At 55.1% G+C, this 20,473-nt stretch overlaps 1 protein-coding gene across 5 annotated transcripts in view; it reads right to left on the minus strand.

Annotated features, from left to right (window-relative positions):
• Positions 1-12,423: 12,423 nt before the first annotated feature.
• Positions 12,424-20,473, minus strand: part of KLHL26 (kelch like family member 26) — a 35,228-nt gene continuing 27,178 nt past the window's right edge. For all 5 annotated transcript variants that reach the window (XM_073016787.1, XM_007995826.3, XM_007995827.3 and 2 more), the window contains 2 exons: positions 19,495-19,677; positions 12,424-16,518 (listed from right to left, as the gene is read on the minus strand). In XM_073016787.1, coding sequence (XP_072872888.1) covers positions 14,937-16,518; positions 19,495-19,677 — 1,765 coding nt within the window. In that variant the 3' untranslated portion in view covers positions 12,424-14,936. The remainder of the gene's footprint in view (positions 16,519-19,494; positions 19,678-20,473) is intronic.

Genomic DNA, 20,473 nt, shown 5'->3' on the forward strand with positions numbered 1-20,473 from the left:
GAATGAGCAGAGACTCCCTGATGGCAGGGTGGTGAGCCAGGGGAGCAGGAGGGGCTCTGACCCTCCCTTCCTCAAGAGAGGGACCCCCAGCCACCTATACTGAAAGTTTATATTCAGGAGGCTGCAGGGATTTCAGAGCTAGGGGCTGGGTGGAAGCTAGGAAGGTCAGCTGGGGGAATTCACGGTAGCTCTAACTGCACAACAAGCACACATTTTATTGGACTGAGGATGGCTGGAGGGGATGCTGACATTTTCCAAATATGATTTGATTCACGCTTTACAACAAGTAATAAAATGCCCAGGTTAAATATATAGATATAGATATAGATATATAGATATATACATCGATTTTCATTTGGAATGCCTTGGACATTGCCACTGCCCTACTTTATCTTTGTTTTGAGACAGAGTCTCACTCTGTCCCCCAGGCTGGAGTGCAGTGGTGTGACCTTGGCTCACTGCAATCTCCGCCTCTCAGGTTCAAGCGATTCTCCTACCTCAGCCTCCTGAGTAGCTGGTATTACAGGCATGCACCATGATGCCCAGCTAATTTTTTTTTTTTTTTTTTTTGGGATGGAGTCACGCTCTGTCGCCCAGGCTGGAGTGCAGTGGCCAGATCTCAGCTCACTGCAAGCTCCGCCTCCCGGGTTTACGCCATTCTCCTGCCTCAGCCTCCTGAGTAGCTAGGACTACAGGCGCCCGCGGCATCGCCCGGCTAGTTTCTTGTATTTTTGTAGTAGAGATAGGGTTTCACCGTGTTAGCCAGGATGGTCTCGATCTCCTGACCTCGTGATCCGCCCGTCTCGGCCTCCCAAAGTGATGGGATTACAGGCTTGAGCCACTGCGCCCGGCCCGCCCAGCTAATTTTTATGTGATTTTTTTTTTTTTTTTTTTTTTGAGACGGAGTCTCGCTCTGTCACCCAGGCTGGAGTGCAGTGGTGGGATCTCAGCTCACTGCAAGCTCTGCCTCCCGGGTTTACACCATTCTCCTGCCTCAGCCTCCCGCGTAGCTGGGACTACAGGCGTCCACCACCTTGCCTGGCTAGTTTTTTTGTACTTTTTAGTAGACACGGGGTTTCACCATGTTCGCCAGGATGGTCTCGATCTCCTGACCTCGTGATCCTCCCATCTCGGCCTCCCAAAGGGCTGGGATTACAGGCTTGAGCCACCGCGCCCAGCGAGACGGAGTCTCTGTGGCCCAGGCTGGAGTACAGTGGCATGGACTCAGCTCACTGCAACCTCTGCCTCCGGGGTTCAGGTGATTCTCCTGCCTCAGCCTCCCAAGTAGCTGGAATTACAGGCACCTGCCACCACACCCGGCTTATTTTTGTATTTTTAGGAGAGACAGGGTTTCACCATGTTGGCCAGGCTGGTCTTGAAGTTCTGACCCCAGGTGATCTGCCTGCCTCGGACTCCCAAAGTGCTGGGATTACAGACGAGAGTCACCACGCCTAGCCATCTTGTTTCTTGATATGATTTTGCGAACTTTGGTAACCTCCTATACTTTTTGCCTAACAAGCATATTCCTTCCACCACCCTACTCCCTCAACTTTTTAGTGTCAACAACTTGCATTTGGGGAACACTGGTTCTGACTTTCAGTCTGTGAGATGTGAATGGCCTGGTCTCACCACTCTCCCACCACACAAACACCCCTCCCTAAGGTGGAAGTCTTGGTCAATCAGCATAGCCCATTGCGCTGGCCATCAAGATTGGTTCAGACCAGGCTGGGTGTTGTAGCTCATGCCTGTAATTCCAGCACTTGGGAGGCCAAGGCAGGAGGATCATTTGAGTCTAGGAGCTTGAGATCAGCCTGGGCAACATAGTGAGATTTAATCTCTACTAAAAATTAAAAAATTACCTGGGCGTGGTGGTGCCTGCTTATAATCCTACCTACTCAGGAGGCTGAGGCAGGAGGATTGCTTGAGCCTGATAGATGGAGGCTTCAGTGAGCTATGATAATGCCACTGCACTCCAGCCTGGGTGACAGAGCAAGACCCTGTCTCAAAAAAAAAAAAAAAAAATGCTGGGTGCTGGCTCATGACTGTAATCCCTACAGTTTCAGAAGCAGAGGCGGGCAGATCACCTGAGGTCAGGAGTTTGAGACCAGCCTGGCCAACATGGTAAAACCCCGTCTCCACTAAAAATACAAAAAAAGTTAGCCAGGTATGGTGGCACACACCTGTAATCCCAGCTACTCGGGAGGCTGAGGCAGGAAAATCACTTGAATCCGGGAAATGGAGGTTGCAGTGAGCCAAGATAGCGCCATTTCACTCTAGCCTGGGCAATAGAGGGAGACTTTGTCTCAAACACAAAAGGTTAGTTCAGCTGGGCCAAAAGAGTGGACCCACACAGAGGAAAACAGAGCCAGGCCAGGCACGGTGGCTCACAACTATAATCCCAGCACTTTGGGAGGCCAAGGTGGGTGGATCACTTGAGCTCAGGAGCTTGAGACCAGCCTGACCAACATAGTGAAACCCCATCTCTAATACAAAATTAGCCAGGCATGGTGGCACATGCCTGTAATCCAAGCTACTTGGGAGGCTGAGGCAGGAGAACGGCTGGAACACAGGAAGCAGAAGTCGCAGTGAGCCAAGATCGCACTACTGTACTCCAGCCTGAGCTTCTGGATCCAGCCATTCCTGAAGCTAGACTCACCTGCCTTTTCAGTTATGTGAGCCAAAAATTTATTCCCTTTTGTGCTTGTCTATTTGTTTTCTTGTTTGTTTGTTCGCTTGTTTTTTCAGACAGGGTCTCACTTTGTCGCCCAGGCTGAAGTGCAGTGGCGTGATCATGCTCACTGAAGCCCCAACCCTTAGGCTTAGGTGATCCCCCCACCTCAGCCTTCCAGGTAGCTGGGACAGGTGTGCACCATCATGCGTGGCTAATGTCTTGTGGTTTTTGTAGAGACAGGGATTCACCCTGTTGCCCAGGCTGGTCTCAAACTCCTGGGCTCAAGTGATCCACTCCCCTCAGCCTCCCAAAGTGCTGAGATTACAGGTGTGCACCACCACGCCTGGCCTGCCGAAATCTATTTCAAGTCCTTTTTCTGTTCCTGGTTCTGACTGAGACTGCAGCTTCTGTGAGTCCGATGCAAGACTGGGCCTGCTACATATGTGGCTTCAAGGTTTTTTTTTTTTTTGAAACAGAGTCTTACTAGGTCTCCCAGGCTGGAGTGCAGTGGTACGATCTCGGCTCACTGCAACCTCTGCCTCCCAGGTTGAAGCAATTCTTCTGCTTCAGCCTCCAGAGTAGCTGGGACTACAAGTGTGCGTCACCAAGCCCAGCTAATTTTTGTATTTTTAGTAGAGATGGGGTTTCACCTTGTTGGCCAGGCTGGTCTCGAACTCCTGACCTCAGATGATCCTCCTGCCTTGGCATCCCAAAGTGCTGGGATTATAGGCGTGAGCCACCACACCTGACCGGCTTCTAGTTCTTGACAGCATCCTGTGAGGTCAGAGAAGAAATAAAGACAAAGAGCAGGGACAGCAGCTGCCCTAGCAACTTATGCACCAAAATTCATGCCTCACAGCTGACCTCAGCTGCTTCCACACACTGAGTTTTGTAGGCTTTAAATGAAGTTAATAAGCGTCCACTGCCTTACTCCTAAGAAGTGCTCCGTAATTGATGCCACTTACCCTGATCAATTATATATATCTTTTTTTTTTTTTCTTTTTTGAGACACGGTTTCGCTCTGTTACCCAAGCTGGAGTGCAGCGTTGTGATCTCGGCTCACTGCAACCTCTGCCTCCCAGGTTCAAGCAATTCTCCTCCTACTTCAGCCTCCCCAGTAGCTGAGATTACAGGTGTGTACCACGACGCCTAGCTAATTTTTTTTTTCTTCTTTTCTTTTTTTTTTTTTTTTTGAGACGGAGTCTCGCTCTGTCGCCCAGGCTGGAGTGCAGTGGCCCGATCTCAGCTCACTGCAAGCTCCGCCTCCCGGGTTCACGCCATTCTCCTGCCTCAGCCTTCCAAGTAGCTGGGACTACAGGCGCCTGCCACCCCGCCCGGCTAGTTTTTTGTGTGTGTGTGTTTTTTTTTAGTAGAGACGGGGTTTCACCCTGTTAGCCAGGATGGTCTCGATCTCCTGACCTCGTGATCCGCCCGTCTCGGCCTCCCAAAGTGCTGGGATTACAGGCTTGAGCCACCGCGCCCGGCCCTTTTTTTTTTTTTTTGAGATGGAGTTTCACTCTGTCGCCCAGGCTGGAGTGCAGTGGTGAGATCTCGGCTCACTGCAGCCTCCACCTTCCAGGCTCAAGCGATTTTCCTGCCTCAGCCTCCTAAGTAGCTGTGACTACAGGTGTAGGCCACCACACCCGGCTAATTTTTTTTTTTTTAGTAGAGACGGGATTTCGCCATGTTAGCCAGGTTGATTTCGAACTCCTGACCTCAAGTGATCCTCCTGGCTCAGCTTCACGAAGTGCTGGGATTACAGGCGTGAGCCACCGCTCCTGGCCCTGTAGGCTTTAAATGAAATTAATATGTGTCAACATATATTAATGTTAATATGTGTCTCGCTCCTAAGAGGTGCTCCATAAATGCCACTTACCCTGATCACTTACATATATCTGCACTAAGCCAGCTTCCAGACACAGGAAGATGGAAGAGAAAAGAATTCGGGGGCTAGCAGGGGTTACAGCAAGGAGCCATCCTGGGCATGTGCAGAAGTTAAGTCTGCTGCTCTTCCTACTCACCCCCATTCACCCCGCGCCTGCCTGGCGTGAAACTTGATCCATCCTAAACCCTGGTGATGAGTCAGAGGAAGCAGCCAGCCGGCTCATTGTGCAATGGCCAGACAGCAGCCCAAGCCCCCCTTCTTGCTCCATTGACCCCCAGCCCTGAGAAGGGCGAGGCTTCAGTGTCCAGTGACCCGGGCAGAAGCCGACCCTGAGGTTTTCACTTTCTTCCTTCATCAAAGGAACTTGCTGCCACCCAGTGTGGTCCAACACTGCTCCTCACAGCAGCCCTGGGTCTTTGCAAAGCAGGGCAGATACCACACTCCCATGGCTTGACACAGTGGCTCACGCCTGTAATCCCAGCACTTTGGGAGGCAGAGGTGGTGGATCACCTGAGGTCAGGAGTTCAAGACCAATCTGACCAACATGGTGAAACCCCGTCTCTAAAAAAAAAAAAAAAAAAGGCCGGGCGCGGTGGCTCAAGCCTGTAATCCCAGCACTTTGGGAGGCCGAGACGAGCGGATCACGAGGTCAGGAGATCGAGACCATCCTGGCTAACACGGTGAAACCCCGTCTCTACTAAAAAATACAAAAAACTAGCCGGGCGAGGTGGCGGGCGCCTGTAGTCCCAGCTATTCGGGAGGCTGAGGCAGGAGAATGGCGTAAACCCGGGAGGCGGAGCTTGCAGTGAGCTGAGATCCAGCCACTGCACTCCAGCCCAGGCGACAGAGCGAGACTCCGTCTCAAAAAAAAAAAAAAAAAAAAATTAGCTGGGCACGATGGCGGGTGCCTATAATCCCAGCTACTCGGGAGGCTGAGGCAGGAGAATCGCTTGAACCTGTGAGGTGGAGGTTGCAGTGAGCCGAGATCACACCATTGCACTCCAGCCTGGGCGACAGAGTGAGACTCCGTCTCAAAAAAAAAAAAAAAAAAAAAACCCTCCTCCTGGCAGCCCCCCATGCTTATGCCCGGCTCTGTTCTCACTCCAGCCACATGGGCCTCTTCGCTGTTCCCTCTGCCTGGATTGCGCTCCTCCAAGATGCTTTCATGGCTGGCTCCTTCTCGACTTGCAGGCCTCTGCTCTGAGAGACCCTCCTGAAGGGTCTAGCTGAAGTGGCCCTCCAGTGTCTCTTTCCATGACCCAGAAACATCCCACTCTCTGAAGGCAGCTGTTTCTAGGGTCTCATCCCTTGTAGATTGAGCTGAGATTATGTTCACCTTTCTCAAAGAGGCCAGGGCCAGGCCAGAGTTCCCTGTGTGCCTGTGGAATGTGGAAAGGGCACAGACACACATGATTTCATATGTGTTTTTGTTCGTTCGTTTGTGTGGTTTTGTTTTTTGTTTTGTTTTGTTTTGAGATGGAGTCTCGCTCTGTCACCCAGGCTGGAGTGCAGTGGCGCAATCTCGGCTCACTGCAAGCTCCGCCTCCCGGGTTCACACCATTCTCCTGCCTCAGCCTCCCGAGTAGCTGGGACCATAGGCACCCACCACCATGCCCGGCTAATTTTTTGTATTTTTAGTAAAGATGGGGTTTCACTGTGTTAGCCAGGACGGTCTTGATCTCCCGACCTCGTGATCTGCTGGACTCAGTTGTATGTTTGTTTTTAAGACAGAGTCTTGCTCTGTCACCCAGGCTGGAGTGCAGTGGCGCAAACTCAGCTCACTGAAACCTCCACCTCCACACCTGTAATGTCAGCACTTTGGGGGACTGAGGGGGGCGGATCACCTGAGGTCAGGAGTTTGAGACCAGCCTGGCCAACATGGTGAAACCCCATCTCTACTAAAAATACAAAATAACATTAACTCGGCGTGGTGGCGCAGGCCTGTAAACCCAGCTACTCGGGAGGCTGAGGAAGGAGAATCGCTTGACCTGGGGAGGTCAAGAAACTCTTGAGCATTTCTGTGGGGTTCACCACTTATCAGTGCTCAAGCTGTGTGACAATGGAAAACTGTCTTCGCCTCTCTGAGCCTCATTGCCCTCCTCTGCTAAATGTGGACGTGGTGCTCCTCATAGTAGGCTTTTGGAAAGATTAAACAGATAACACATGGAAAGCACTTAGCTCAGTGCCTGCTTCATCCAAGCACTTAGCAACTGTTAGGAAAGCAAAACGCTACTTCACAATGTTAGTTTTCGTGCTTTGCTTCTCAGCTCTTCCTTATATGGGATCTTAGTCGATTTGGGGTACCCACATTGTGTGGAGGTGAATTAGGGCCATTGGAGCTGAGAGGCAAAGAGGAAAACAATCCCTGGTCTGTCTTTGACTTCCAAAAGAGGCTCTCATCGTCCAGAGTTTTTAAAGGGCAAAGCAAAAGCCAGGTCTGATCATGGAGAGGGAAAGGACCCAAGAGAAGCCAGCAACGCCCCTCCTTACGATAAGGTTACAGGAAGACCCAGTCCCCTCATCCTCCCACCCAGGCTTGAGTGGTGGGTGGAGGGTGGGACAGGGTGGGCTGCCAAGGAGGGTAGTGAGGGGCTGGAACTGGGCAGGCAGGGGACCCAGGGCTCAAGCCTAGGGACCCAGCCACTTGCACTGAGGGGTAGATAGCTGAAGTGTGTGTTGGAAAACCGGTTGGTTGGCTGGGTGCAGTGGCTTGTGCCTATATTCTCAGCACTTTGGGAGGCAGAGGCAGGAGGACTGCTTCAGCTCAGGAGTTCGAAACCAGCCTGGGCAACATAGGGAGACTGGGACAGGCTCCCAGGGACACCTACAGTGTCCATGCCCTCAAACTTGGCCAAGGCCCCACTGACCTCCCAACATCCAGACCCCCATCCTACTGTCCAAGAGCCTGGGGCACTCACAGTCCCCACTCACCTGAAACAAAAGAAAAAAAAGAGAGAGAGGGATCCCTCGACCTCCAGGGGGCAGTGGCTGCTAAGGAGATGCAGAACGGGCTTTTCGTTTTGGTTGCCAGCATCTGGGTCCCCATCCAAGTTTGGGGAGTCCCCCCACAGAGGGAAGTTGGTCGCCCTGCTAACGAGAGAGGCCCCCAAGCCAAGGGTGACCCATGGAACTACTGGCCCCGGTTCCCACCTGTTCCTGCGTCCCTGCCCTCTCCAGTTCTTCCTTCCAGGTGGAAGGCACTTCCCCATTCCTGATGTGGGGCTCAGCCATGTCATTTGCTTGGCCAAAGACTTATGGGCAGGTCAGGCATAGTGGCTCACGCCTGTAATCCCAGCACTTTGGGAGGCCGAGGCAGGTGGATCACTTGAGGCCAGGAGTTCAAGACCAGCCTGGCCAGCAAAGCAAAACCCCATCTCTACTAAAAATACAAAAATGAGCCAGGCGTGGTGGCACACACCTGTAATCCCAGCTACTCGGGAGGCTGAGGCAAGAGAATCGCTTGATCCCGGGAGGTGGAGGTTGCAGTGAGCTGAGATTGCGCCACTGCACTCCAGCCTGGGTGACAGAGGGAGACTCAGTCTCAAATAAATAAATAGATGAATAAGCTGCTCTTGGTGGCATGCGCCTATAGTTCTAGGTAGTCGGGAGGCTAAGGTGGGAGTATCACTTGAGCCCAGGGGGTTGAGGCTGCAGTGAACCATGATTGCACCCCTGCACTCCAGCCTGGGTGACAGAGCAAGACTCCATTTCAAAAAAAAAAAAAAAAAAAAAGACTTACGGGCAGATATGATAGTGTGTGAGTCCTGAATTGAGACCCTACGAGGCCTCACGTGATTCCACTTGTCCTTAGACACCTGCAGAAGGAAAACGTGCCCTGGCTAGCTGCTGTTCCAGCAGGAGGCAAGAACCCGTGAAGCAGGGCCTCTGGACCACTCTGCATCCTTGCACTTGGAAGCAGAGCTGCCCGGCCAAGGCCAGCCTGAGCAGACACCACCTCCGCTGACTCACAGACATGTGAAAAACAAACGTTTATTGTTGCATGCCATTGAGACTTGGGGGTGTTTGTTGCACAGCAGTGGCTGACTAATACACATGAATGTACTCACTTTCACCGTTCCTGGGACAGCTGGGGAATGGCATGGGATACTGGCTGGGCCACTGGGATGTTTCCATGCAGGCACAAGTGCTACAGAGAAACAGCATCAGGGCAGGGCCATCTGTTTTCCAGGGGCAGCTGTGGCTGAGTGCCCAGGGCAGATGGCAGTGCCAACGGAGGCGTCTGGATTCTGCAGTGGTGGCAGGATCGTCCTCTGGCACAATTTCAGCTGAAGGCCTAGCTGCCTCACCCCTTTGATACCATTGTTTTCTTTTTCTTTTTCTTTTTTTTGTTTTAAGACAGGGTCTCACTGTGTTACTCAGGTTGGAGTGCAGTGGCACAATCGCAGCTCACTGCAGCCTTGATCTCCGGGGCTCAAGCGATCCTCACCTCGCCCTCCTGTGCAGCTGGGACTACAGGTGTACGCCACTATGCCAGGCTAATTTCTCTATTTTTTTGTAGAGACGGGGTTTTGCTGTGTTGCTGGTCTCCAACTCCTGGGCTCAAGAGATCTGCCTGCCTCAGCCTCCCAAAATGCTGGGAATACAGTCTCTAAACCAAAAAAAGAAAAAAGAAAGAAAGAAAAAAAGAGAGAGGCATAGTCGTGCCCCCTCCCAGAAATCATGGGCCACCAGTCATAACATCCCACCGCCTCTGACCTCCAGTCTCCTCGTTATGAGAAATAATGTCTGCACTGCAGAAAACACTAATGGCCAGATATGCTTGTCACCCCAAACAGTTCCAAAATTATAATGTAAATGTGGCAGATGCTGGAGTTTTCCCATCTCATGTCAGGGTTTTTTTTTTTTTTTTTTTTTTTTTTTGAGACAGAGTCTCGCTCTGTCGCCCAGGCTGGAGTGCAGTGGCCGGATCTCAGCTCACTGCAAGCTCCGCCTCCCGGGTTCACGCCATTCTCCTGCCTCAGCCTCCCGAGTAGCTGGGATTACAGGCGCCCGCCACCTCGCCTGGCTAGTTTTTTGTATTTTTTTAGTAGAGAGGGGGTTTCACTGTGTTAGCCAGGATGGTCTCGATCTCCTGACCTCGTGATCCGCCCGTCTCGGCCTCCCAAAGTGCTGGGATTACAGGCTTGAGCCACCGCGCCCGGCCTCATGTCAGGGTTTTTACTTGCAAGCAACAGAAACTGACTCTAGACTATTTATTTATTTTATATTATTTATTTATTTATTTATTTTGGAGTCTTGCTCTGTTGCCTGGGCTAGAGTGTAGTGGTTCAATCTTGGCTCACTGCACCCTCCACCTCACAGGTTCAAGCAATTCTCCTGCCTCAGCCTCCCAAGTAGCTGGGATTACAGGCGTGAATCACCACACCTGGCTAATTTTTGTATTTTCAGTAGAGACAGGGTTTCACCATGTTGACCAGGCTGGTCTCGAACTCCTGACCTCAAGTGATCTGCCTGCCTCAGCCTCCCAAAGCACTGAGATTATAGGTGTGAGCCACTGCATTCAGTCTGGACAATTTAAATAGACAACGTGTGTATTGCAAAACTGGTTGGTTGGCTAGGCACGGTGGCTCATGTCTGTAATCCCAGCACTTTGGGAGGCCAAGGCAGGAGTGCTGCTTGAGCCCAAGAGTTCAAAACCAGCCTGGACAACATAGTGAGACTGTCTCTATTTAAAAAAAAAAAGAAGGCCGGGCGCGGTGGCTCAAGCCTGTAATCCCAGCACTTTGGGAGGCCGAGACGGGCGGATCACGAGGTCAGGAGATCGAGACCATCCTGGCTAACCCGGTGAAACCCCGTCTCTACTAAAAAATACAAAAAACTAGCCGGGTGAGGTGGTGGGCGCCTGTAGTCCCAGCTACTCGGGAGGCTGAGGCAGGAGAATGGCGTAAACCCGGGAGGCGGAGCTTGCAGTGAGCCGAGTTCGTGCCACTGCACTCCAGCCTGGGCGACAGAGCAAAGACTCCGTCTCAAAAAAAAAAAAAAAAAGAAAAGAAAAGAAAAAAAAAAAAAGGCCAGGCGTGGTGGCTCACTCCTGTAATCCCAGCACTTTGAGAGACCAAGGCAGGCAGATCACTTGAGGTCAGGAGTTCAAGACCAGCCTAGCCAACATGGCGAAAAACTCATCTGTACCAAAAATACAAAAATTAGCCGGGAGTGGTGGCGTGCACCTGTAATCCCAGCTACTCAGGAGGAGGCTGAGGCAGGAGAATTGCTTGAACCCGGGAGGCACAGGTTGCAGTGAACTGAGATGGCGCCATTGCACTCCAGGCTGGGCGACAGAGTGAGACTCCATCTCAAAAACGAAACACAAAAAATTGTTTGGTAGCTCACAGAAGTGATGAGAAGGCTGGAAAACTAGGCTCAGAAAAACAGGCTGGAGGGCAGTGTTGCAATCACAGCTCCTTGCAGCCTAGAACTCCTGGGCTCAGGTGATCTTCCCACCTTCGCCTCCCCCAGTAGCTGGGACTACAGGTGTGCGCCACCCTGACCAGCTTTTTCTTTTCTTTTTTTCTTTTTTTGTAGTGATAAGTTCTCACTATGTCACTCAGGGCTGGTCTTGAACTCTTGGACTCAAGCGATCCTCCTGCCTCGGCCTCCTGAAGCTCTGGGATTACAGGCATGAGCCACTGCGCCCAACCTGAGTGTGCTCTCTTAACTTGCTCCTCCTGGCCACAAGATGGCTGCAGAAGCCCCTGGCATTGTGTCCTCATAAGAAGCAGTAAGGGAGGGAAGGGGGCAACAAGACCTCTCTCTCCCTTGTCCAGAAACACCCGACCCCTTCAAGCTTGCTGGCCAGAGCTGGGAAACGTGCCCAGATTGCAAACAACCCCAGCAAAAGGCATTGCCAAGAACGGCTCAGCTGAATCTTAACTCCAGAGGCTGGGCACATTGCTGCTGGGTTCTGATGGTGAGGAGGGAGGAATGGCTGCCCGGCTGGCCATCAGAATGAGAGTGACAGGAAGACGAGAACGAAGCAGGGGCCTTGCTGGGGGTGGAGCACCGCTTGGTGTCCTCCTTCCCCCGGGGTGTGCACACAGAAGGTGCCCATGGCCGCTAGTATGAAGAAGGCTGCCCTCACCTTCCCACCCCAGCACCTCTCCTTTGTGCAGCAAACATTCGAGCTATGCCCCGTCTGTGCCAGGCTCTGTGTAGGCGCTGGGCTGCTGAGATCCACGGCTGGGCGCCCCGAGGAAGAGCAGAGCCTGAGGCTGCACCGTGCAAAGTGAATCTCCAGGGCCCGTGAGAACGGACGAGCTGGAGCTGCTTCCTCGGAGAGGGAGCCAGGGGCTGGTTTCCAAGCTGGCCAGGTCCGGGGCGGATTCCCACCTCACACGGCTCCCCAGAGGCCCCCTTGGCCCTCACTTGTTGAGAGGCCCCAGAAGTCACACTTGGCCTCCCTCTTGCGGGCCTGCATCTGACCGTCCCGAGAGACAGCGTTTTCCCACAGCCCGAGCCCAGGTGCGAGGGAGGATCCTGCGGCCGGCGTCCAGGCCTCAGCGAGGAGGCAGGGCGTCTGGAAGTAGACAGGCTTCCCCCAGGCTCGGGGCGGTGCCGGGTTCCAGACCCCTCTGAGCCACCAGGCAGAGTGGGCTACGCCACTCCAGGGGTGCATGCACAGATACGTGTGTGTGCACACTTGTGTGTGTGTGTGTGCGTTTCACCGTGTACGGGTGAGCATGTGAACACGTTGCAGTGTGTGAGTATGGGCGAGCATGCATGTGCAGGCGTGCACGAGCACGGTCATGTGAATGTGTGCGCTGCGGCACGCGTGTGCAGGTGTGTGCGTATGTGTGAGTGTGCGCAGGCGTATTCTGCCTTTCTCTGAAGGACACAAACGTTCACAAAGTGAAGATCCAAGCCAGTTTCTGCTAAATTAAAAACAGCTTTTTCGTGTTTAAAGTTTACAATACGAAAAATAATTTTCCTTTCTTGGGGGGATGCGGGGGGAGGCTGAGGGAGGGGCAGGGGGCCCCAAGAACATTCCACGAACCGGCCTAGACGGTTATGCACAATCGATCCGGTTAGATACAGCAGCACCCCCGCCCTGGGCCGGCGCCCCTGCCAGCTCGTTGGGGACAAGATGTTCTGAGGTGTGAGCTGATCTGGGGGACTTGCAGCTGGCAAAGCTTCTCACTGCCCCCTGAAGGGGCCATGCCTCCAGTGGGGAAGGGTTCTCTTTGAGGGAGCTCAGGTCGGGGGTGGGGCTGGAATGTTCTGGTAAGTCCCAAGGAACTCGGCTTTCGTTTTGATGCCCCCTGACAATGTGGGCTTCTTTTAGGTTCCCAACCATGTTCTTATTTTAGCACTGCCCACCCCCTCACCCTCTAGTGTTACCCCAGCCCCGATGGCTGCCACACAGGAGCACCAGGCATGCGGGCGCAGCGACTTATGCACATCCAAGCGTGTGTGATATCCCAGGGCCTCCCCTCTAGGAAGGCCGTCCGGGAACATCAGGCTTTCTCTGCTAACCTGCAACCAGTAAGTGGCCTGCTCTGGGCAGCCCGGTTCATAGTTTGGCTGGCCATGATGAGAGTAGGGGGCTGAAGGCTCTTCCAAAGTGCCAAGGTGGGCTGGGTATGGTGGCTCACGCCTGTAATCCCAGCACTTTAGGAGGCAGAGGCAGGCCGATCACCTGAGGTCAGGAGTTCAAGGCCAGCCAGGCCAACATGGTGAAACCCCGTCTCCACTAAAAATACAAAAATTAGCCGGGTGTGGTGGTGTGCGTCTGCAATCCTGGCTACTTGGGAGGCTGAGGCAGGTGAATCGCTTGAACCCAGGAGGTGGAGGTTGCAGTGAGCCGAGATTGTGCCACCGCACTCCAGCCTGGGTGACACAGCGAGGCTCCATCTCAAAAAGAAAAACAAAAACAAAACAAAAAAAACAACAAAAAACGCCAGGGTGAAAGTCCTGGTCACACTTCCTGCTGCCTCTGCACCCCTGAGCCAAAGCCCAGCCCCCTGCCAACTCCTCTACAAGGCTGGAAAAGGCTGAGGCGGGGGAGAGGAGCCCCCAGACACGCGGAGGACACACGAGGAATCTGTGACCAATCAAACCCAAGCCGCACAAGCTCAGTGCTGGGCCGGCTCCATCTCTTCACCATAACATTTTTATTAAATAAAGGCAAATATTAGGAGACGACGTCTGCTAAGATAGGAGGTTAATTCTCTACACGGTGAGTGGGTCACAGAGACAAGACATCAATCGTCTGTTAGCAGCGAGAGAGACACTTCAAGTTGCCCCGAGAGTACAAATCCCATCTATGAGACAGCAGTGCTGGCTTCTTAAAAAAAAAAAAAAAAAAAAAAAAGTAAAACCAATCAAAAAGAAAAGGTTTAGAGGTTCATACATTGAAACAAATGTGGCTAGAGATGCCACAGAGCCCTTGAAGGGAAAGGCCTCACTGCCGGCTCGGTAGCAATGTTGACCCAAAAACAGGGCAGGTTGGGGAGTGGTGGGGTGTGGAGGGGTGGAAAGGAGGGAGGAGAATAAAGACACCCCACCAGACCTGCGGGAAGCAACACTGTGGGATTCTGAAGTTAGCGTCCCCCTCCAGTTGTGGGAAGGAGACCGCCCAGCCAACAGGGCAAATGTAGAGGGCCAGGATGTCTCAACCAGTTAGGGCCCCACAAGATGCCTAGTGCCAAATGGAAGGTCCAAGGCCCGTAAAGACCGTTTCTAGGAGTTGATATGGTTTTTCCTCCGGAAAGCAGATGAAGACAGAAACTGAGGCATGACCAGGGCCTCCCCTCAGCAGCTTGGAATGGGGGAAGGAGGGTACCCCAGGGGAGGCAGACACGTGCCCTCGTCCTCCACCCACTCTAAACCAGGGGCTTCCAAGCTGCCTCTCACTGCTCCTGGAGGTCCGTGTGTTATGGAGGTTTCTGGTGAGTTTATTTTAAAAACGCGCGCGCAGGAGACTTGGAAGGAGGGTGAGTCATATACCACTGACTTTGGGTTCAATGCTGATGAGCTCACATCTGAATGCCTGAAACTGTGGGGCTGGGAGGCGGCAGAGAAGTGAGATGGAGCTGCACAGGGACCCCCTGGAGACCTGAGATTCCACCCGCCAGTCCGCGGGGACTCAGGGGTGGGGGGCAGGCGAGGAAACCACACCGGGGACAAATTTGCTGCCACCACGTCTGATGCTTTGCGGGCAGGCTCCCTCGGATGGACTTAGAGCCAGGATCTGCTTTGGGAAGGAGGGAGGGACCCCTGGGAGGGGGGCCTATCAACGCAGCAGGCCCCTCAAGGGCAGCCCGGGCAAAGGGGGGGCACTGGGGTTCTCAGGCAGACGTGCACTCGCCAAGCCCCACTTGGAGACAACATGCGGTCAGGCCAGGGTCCCAAGGGTCTTGGGGGCTACCTCCTGGTCCCGGCCCGGGGCAGCAGGACAGGGGCACAGGCTATGCCCGCGAAGGACTCGGGGAAATGCAGGTCCCGCTCCCACTCGTCGGTGTCCGTGTTGTACACCTGTACGATGCCCGTGACGTTGTTGAGCCGCCAGTTGTAGCCCCCTACGATGTAGATCTTCCTCTCCAACAGGCAGCAGCCGGCCTCTGACTGGCCAGCCCGCATGGGGCTGACGCTGGTCCACTGGTCGGTCTCCGGCACATAGTACTCCACAGCCAGCACGTCGAAGCAGCGGTCCACGTGGTCCATGCGGCCCCCAAGGGCATAGATGCGGCCGCCGGCGCCCACCATGGCGTGCAGCACGCGGGGCTCGCTCATGGGCGCCTTGAACTCCCACTGGTCAGCCACGGGGTCGTAGCAGTGCAGGGCCTTCTTGTCCTCCACCGAGATCCCGTAGCCACCCGAGATGTAGAGGCGGCCCCCTGAGGCGGCCCCAGCGTGGCCCCAGGTACGGCGCTTCAGCGAGCAGGCGTAGCCCCACTCGTTGCGCCGGGGGCAGTACCGCTCCACGGAGGCCAGGCTGCCGGCGCGGTTGCGGCCGCCCGTGGCGTACACCATGCCGCACAGCACATTCAGCTGGAACTGGATGCGGCTCTCCTGCATGGCCTGCAGGCGCAGCCAGCGGTTCAGATGGGGGTCATAGCGGTAGCAGGCGTCCACTGCGCCCTCGCCGCTGCGGTACTGCAGGTGCTGGCCCCCGGCCACGTACACAAAATTGTCCAGCACAGCCACGCACGTGTGGCTGCAGCCTACCTCCATCTCCGTGAGCTCGCGGAAGTGGCGGGCACCTGGCTCAGGCAGCTGGTAGACCTTGCTGCTGACCGAGCGGTCGCTGTCGGTGTAGGGTGTGCCGCCGAAGGTGACCAGCGAGGGCACATCCGAGCGCACGGCGGTGCGTGGAGACTGCATCTCGTGCTGCCGGAAGGGCAGCACCTGGTAGTTGAAGGCCTCCAGCAGGTACTGGCGGCACAGCACGTCCTCCACCATGATGTCCAGCGTCTGCACGCTGTCCACCAGCTCAGACGACTGCATGAGCGGGAAGCGGATGTGGCAGAGCACATGGCTGGCGCGCGGCCGACGGGCCGGGTCATGCTGCAGCCAGCGGACGGCCGCGCGAAACAGGTCGATCTCGGCGCAGCTTTGCAGCCGGTTGCTCTGCAGGAAGAAGACCAGGCGCTCCAGCGGCAGGCGGAGGAAGTCCTCCTCCTCGGCGATCTGCAGGAAGTGCCGGAAGGTGAAGGCATCCACTGACTCCCGAAGCGAGGCCAGACTGAAGGTGGTGGCCATCTGGCCAATGTTGAGGCAGGTCTCCACGCTCATGGCCGCCTTCAAGAACTCCTCGCACAGCTCCACCACGGGCAGCATCTGTAAGAACACAGCCGCGCCCAGCACGTCCTGCACACAGTCCAGGTCCAGGGTCACCTCGGCGCTGTAGGCGAAGTCGATGATATGCCGCAGGCCGCGGGCTGACACGCCCTTGAGCTCGATGACATCCTGGCTTGCCTCCCGCATGCCGCCGGTGAACATGGCCCTGGAGGGCAGAAACACAGTGTGTGGCTCACAGTGGCTGAGGGGCGTTATGGCCAGCCAGGAATGATCTGGCCTGGGGAACAGTGGCCCCGGGACACAGAATGCAGGGCACAACCAGCAAGAGGAAAGTAGGCGGACTGCTCATTAAAAACATGCAAAGAGGCCAGGCGCGGTGGCTCAGGCCTGTAATCCCAGCACTTTGGGAGGCCGAGGCGGGTGAATCATGAGGTGAGGAGATCGAGATCATCCTGGCTAACAAGGTGAAACCCCATCTCTACCAAAAATACAAAAAATTAGCCAGGCGTGGTGGCAGGTGCCTGTGGTCCCAGCTACTCTGGAGGCTGAGGCAGGAGAATGGTGTGAACCCAGGAGGCGGAGCTTGCAGTGAGCCGAGATCAGGGCACTGTACTCCAGCCTGGGAGACAGAGCAAGAGTCAGTCTCAAAAAAACAAAAAACAAAACAAAACAAAAAAAAACATGCAAAGGCTGGGCGCAGTGCCTCACACCTGTAATCCTAGCACTTTCGGAGGCTGAGGTGGGTGGATTACCTGATGTCAGGAGTTCAAGACCAGCTTGGCCAACAGGGTGAAACCCCGTTTCTGCTAAAAATACAAAAAATTAGCTGGGCATGGTGGTGGGCACCTGTAAACCCAGCTACTCGGGAGGCTGAGGCAGGAGAATTGCGTGAACCCAGAAGGCTGAGGTTGCAGTGAGCCGAGATCATGCCTCTGCACTCCAGCCTGGGCGACAAGAGCGAAACTGTGTCTCAAACAAACAAACAAAACGTGAAAAAAAAAAAAAAAGGTTTTGAATCCCACCCAAGCCATGCATCTTCCTATAAACAGCAACTCCCTGCTTGGCCCCTCTGCAGGGAGCCCTGCCCCTGCCCCTTCATGACTAGTTCGTGACTCTTGTGTTGGAGCTGCAGGAGCAGTGGCCCGGGTCAGCCTCACCCACAATGTGCCTAGTGGGGGGCAGTTGGAGGGGCCAGGTATGGCAGTGCAGGAAGAGAACACACCCTGTGGCTCTGGGGACAGATATGCAGCCCCACCTGACACCTGAGCTCAGGAGCTACAAGGCCAGTGCTCTGGAGGTGCCGTGCACCACAGTTCAGCCCTCACCTGCTCACTGACCTAAGCAGGCAGCTCTGACATGCCCAGCCCGAGTCTCAACAATCATCATGTGAAGAGGGGAAGGTAATGTGGGTCCCCAGGAATGGATCCCCCACCAGGAGGCTGTGTTGGGGTGACTGCTGTCTCCAGAGACAGGCTCAGGTGGTCAGGGAAGTGCCTCCCACCCAACAGCTATGTCCCCAGCCTCCACTGAGACCCCAGCTCCGCCTTTGTACTGCTCTGCTCTGGGAGGCAGAACATGAGAGGGGGAGGTGACACAGGCCCCCGTGAGGGAGGGCAGTGGGGAGGCACAGGGCTCTAGGTCACAGTTCCCCTACGGCGTTTAGGGTGTTCCCCAGCAGAAGAGGGGAGAGCACCCCAGCTCCAGGGGAATGGGTGGTTCCTTCCAGGAGGTGCACTGGCATGGCATAGCAACTCTCACTCCAGTCGGTGCACCTCCCCTGATGGCTGTCTGAGGAGGACAGAACATCCCTTGTGCATTTTGACCTACAGAGGACTGTCCCCTAGTCTTGCGCCTCATGTGAGCCAGGTTCAGGGCTACAGGGGCAAAGACAGCTACCAGGGCGCTGTCTCTGGGCTGCCCACTGACATCTGCCCAACGAGCCGCTCTTCAGCATCTCTGAGCGGGCCAGGAGCAGGAACTACACTGCCAGCAATCCAGACCCTGCCCCGCTTGTCCCCACGGGTCCCCGCTGGCCCTTGGGCATGATATGATGAAGGCAGAGGCGGTCGCGGGCGACAGGAGGGAGCTTTGCCTTTTAAGGTCTCGCTGGCTGTAGTGCCAGCACAGGGGAGCCTTTAAAGGGCATGGCTGGCTGGGCTGGCCCACCCGTCCCCAAATCCAAAATAAAAATAGAAGCAGCGCCCCAGTTGGCTCGGCTGCTGCGGCCCCCACAACAGCCTCATTGAGCCCATGGGGCAGGCGGCCCAGGCCTCGGGGAACGTGCGGCTGAGTGGCACACCTGGCCTGGGGCCTGGGAACCGCCCCAGGGCGGCCCAGCTCTCTCTGGCAGGGTCACTGCCTGGCAGAAAGGAGGCTCACCTGCTGGTCACCCAGGGAGGGAGATCACCCAGCCCTGTAACAGCCCCCAGCTGGTGAGGAAGATGCACCCCCCACCCCACAGCCCTGTTCTGTGGTGCTCTCACTTCTGGCCTGGCCATGGCACAGGGACAGACAGACCCTCGTGCCTGCCATGGCCTCTCCTGTCACATGGGGGAAGTGTCCACGGCTCAGGGTGACAGGCAGGAGAACTCATTCGGGCCTCAGACAGAGCTTGGGACACGGCGTTGGCAGACACAGGGTCCCTGCGGCCGTTGATGCCCCTCCAGTCCCTCAGCTGTCCTGCTCCAGGTGTCCTGAGAGGATGCCCTGAGGGTAGGGGCTTGTGCCCGTTTCACTCTCTCATCCCTGCTGGATCCCAAGGCCTAGAATAGTGCCTGGCATACAGCAGGCATCAAGTAGAGACAGATCGGGCCAGGCGTGGTGACTCACGCCTATAATTCCAGCACTTTGGGAGGCCGAGGCGGGTGGATCATGAGGTCAGGAGATCGAGACCATCCTGGCGAACACGGTGAAACCCCGTCTTTACTAAAAATACAAAAAAATTAGCTGGGCATGGTGGCAGGCGCCTGTAGTCCCAGCTACTCGGGAGGCTGAGGCAGGAGAATGGCGTGAACCCAGGAGGTGGAGCTTGCAGTGAGCTGAGATTGCATCACTGCACTCCACCTTGGGTGACAGAGCGAGACTACGTCTCGAAAAAAAACAAAAGAAAGTGGGTGCCATCTGCCCTGTCCCTGTCCCCACAGGCAGATACCCCTTCCAGCTGTCCAGGGCCAGCGCTTACCTGAAGTAGTCGCTGCAGGCGGCCAGGACAACCTTGTGTGCAGGAAAGGCCTCTCTGTTGATGGTCAGCACAACATCGAGGAGCTGGCCCTGGGCGCGGAGGGTGGCCAGGCCCTGCAGGAGGCTGGTGCTGTGGCTGGGTGCCGAGAAGGTGCACTTGAGGGCCCCGTTCTTGTCCGCCGTGCTGTGGGGAGAGCAGAGGTGGGGACACAGCCCAGAGGTTCACACACACACTACGACCTTGAACACAACACTCAGTGCAAGAAGCCAGACACAAAAGGCCGCACTGCGTATGACTCCGCCGACGCAAAATGCCCAGAACAGGTAAATCGGCAGAGACAGGAAGCACATGGTGCCACCAAGGGCTGGGGGAGGGGAGGGGCGAGTGACTGCTGATGGGGTGGGGTCTCCTTTTGGAGGGATGAGAATGTTCTGGAACTAGATAGAGGTGGTGTTTGCACACCACTCTACTAAATGTGAATCTACTAAATGCCACTGAATTGTCCACTTTAAGACAGTTTTATGTCATGTGAATTTCACTTCAATAAAAAAACCAAAGGACACATGGGAGCCTTCTTGAGTCCCCTGCAAGCCCCGCCACAGCCCCTCGCAACCCAGAGTATACAAGCCCTCTGTGGTCCAGCCCCCACTGCCCCTACTGCCCCCTTGTCCCCTCTTCTCCAGCCCCACCAACCCTTTGCAATTTCATTTGAGAAAACTGTTGAACGGATCAATGAATGAATACCTTAGGAGCCATTAACACACCACTTGTTCCTCACAACACAACAGGGGGTGGACCCTGGTGCCACCTCCAGGGTCAGTTCCCTCCAAGACCCTCACCCCCACCGGGCTGAGGCACCCTGCTGTGTCCTCGTGGCCTCTGCCCTCTGGAATTTGCTCTCCCATTCCTGGGACCCACGCCTGCCCGTAAGCGAGGGCCAGGAATGCGGGCACTGATCTTTCCAAGAAAGCGGGAGGAG

The sequence above is a fragment of the Chlorocebus sabaeus genome, chromosome 6 (assembly GCF_047675955.1).
Source record: "Chlorocebus sabaeus isolate Y175 chromosome 6, mChlSab1.0.hap1, whole genome shotgun sequence".
NCBI lineage: Eukaryota > Metazoa > Chordata > Mammalia > Primates > Cercopithecidae > Chlorocebus > Chlorocebus sabaeus.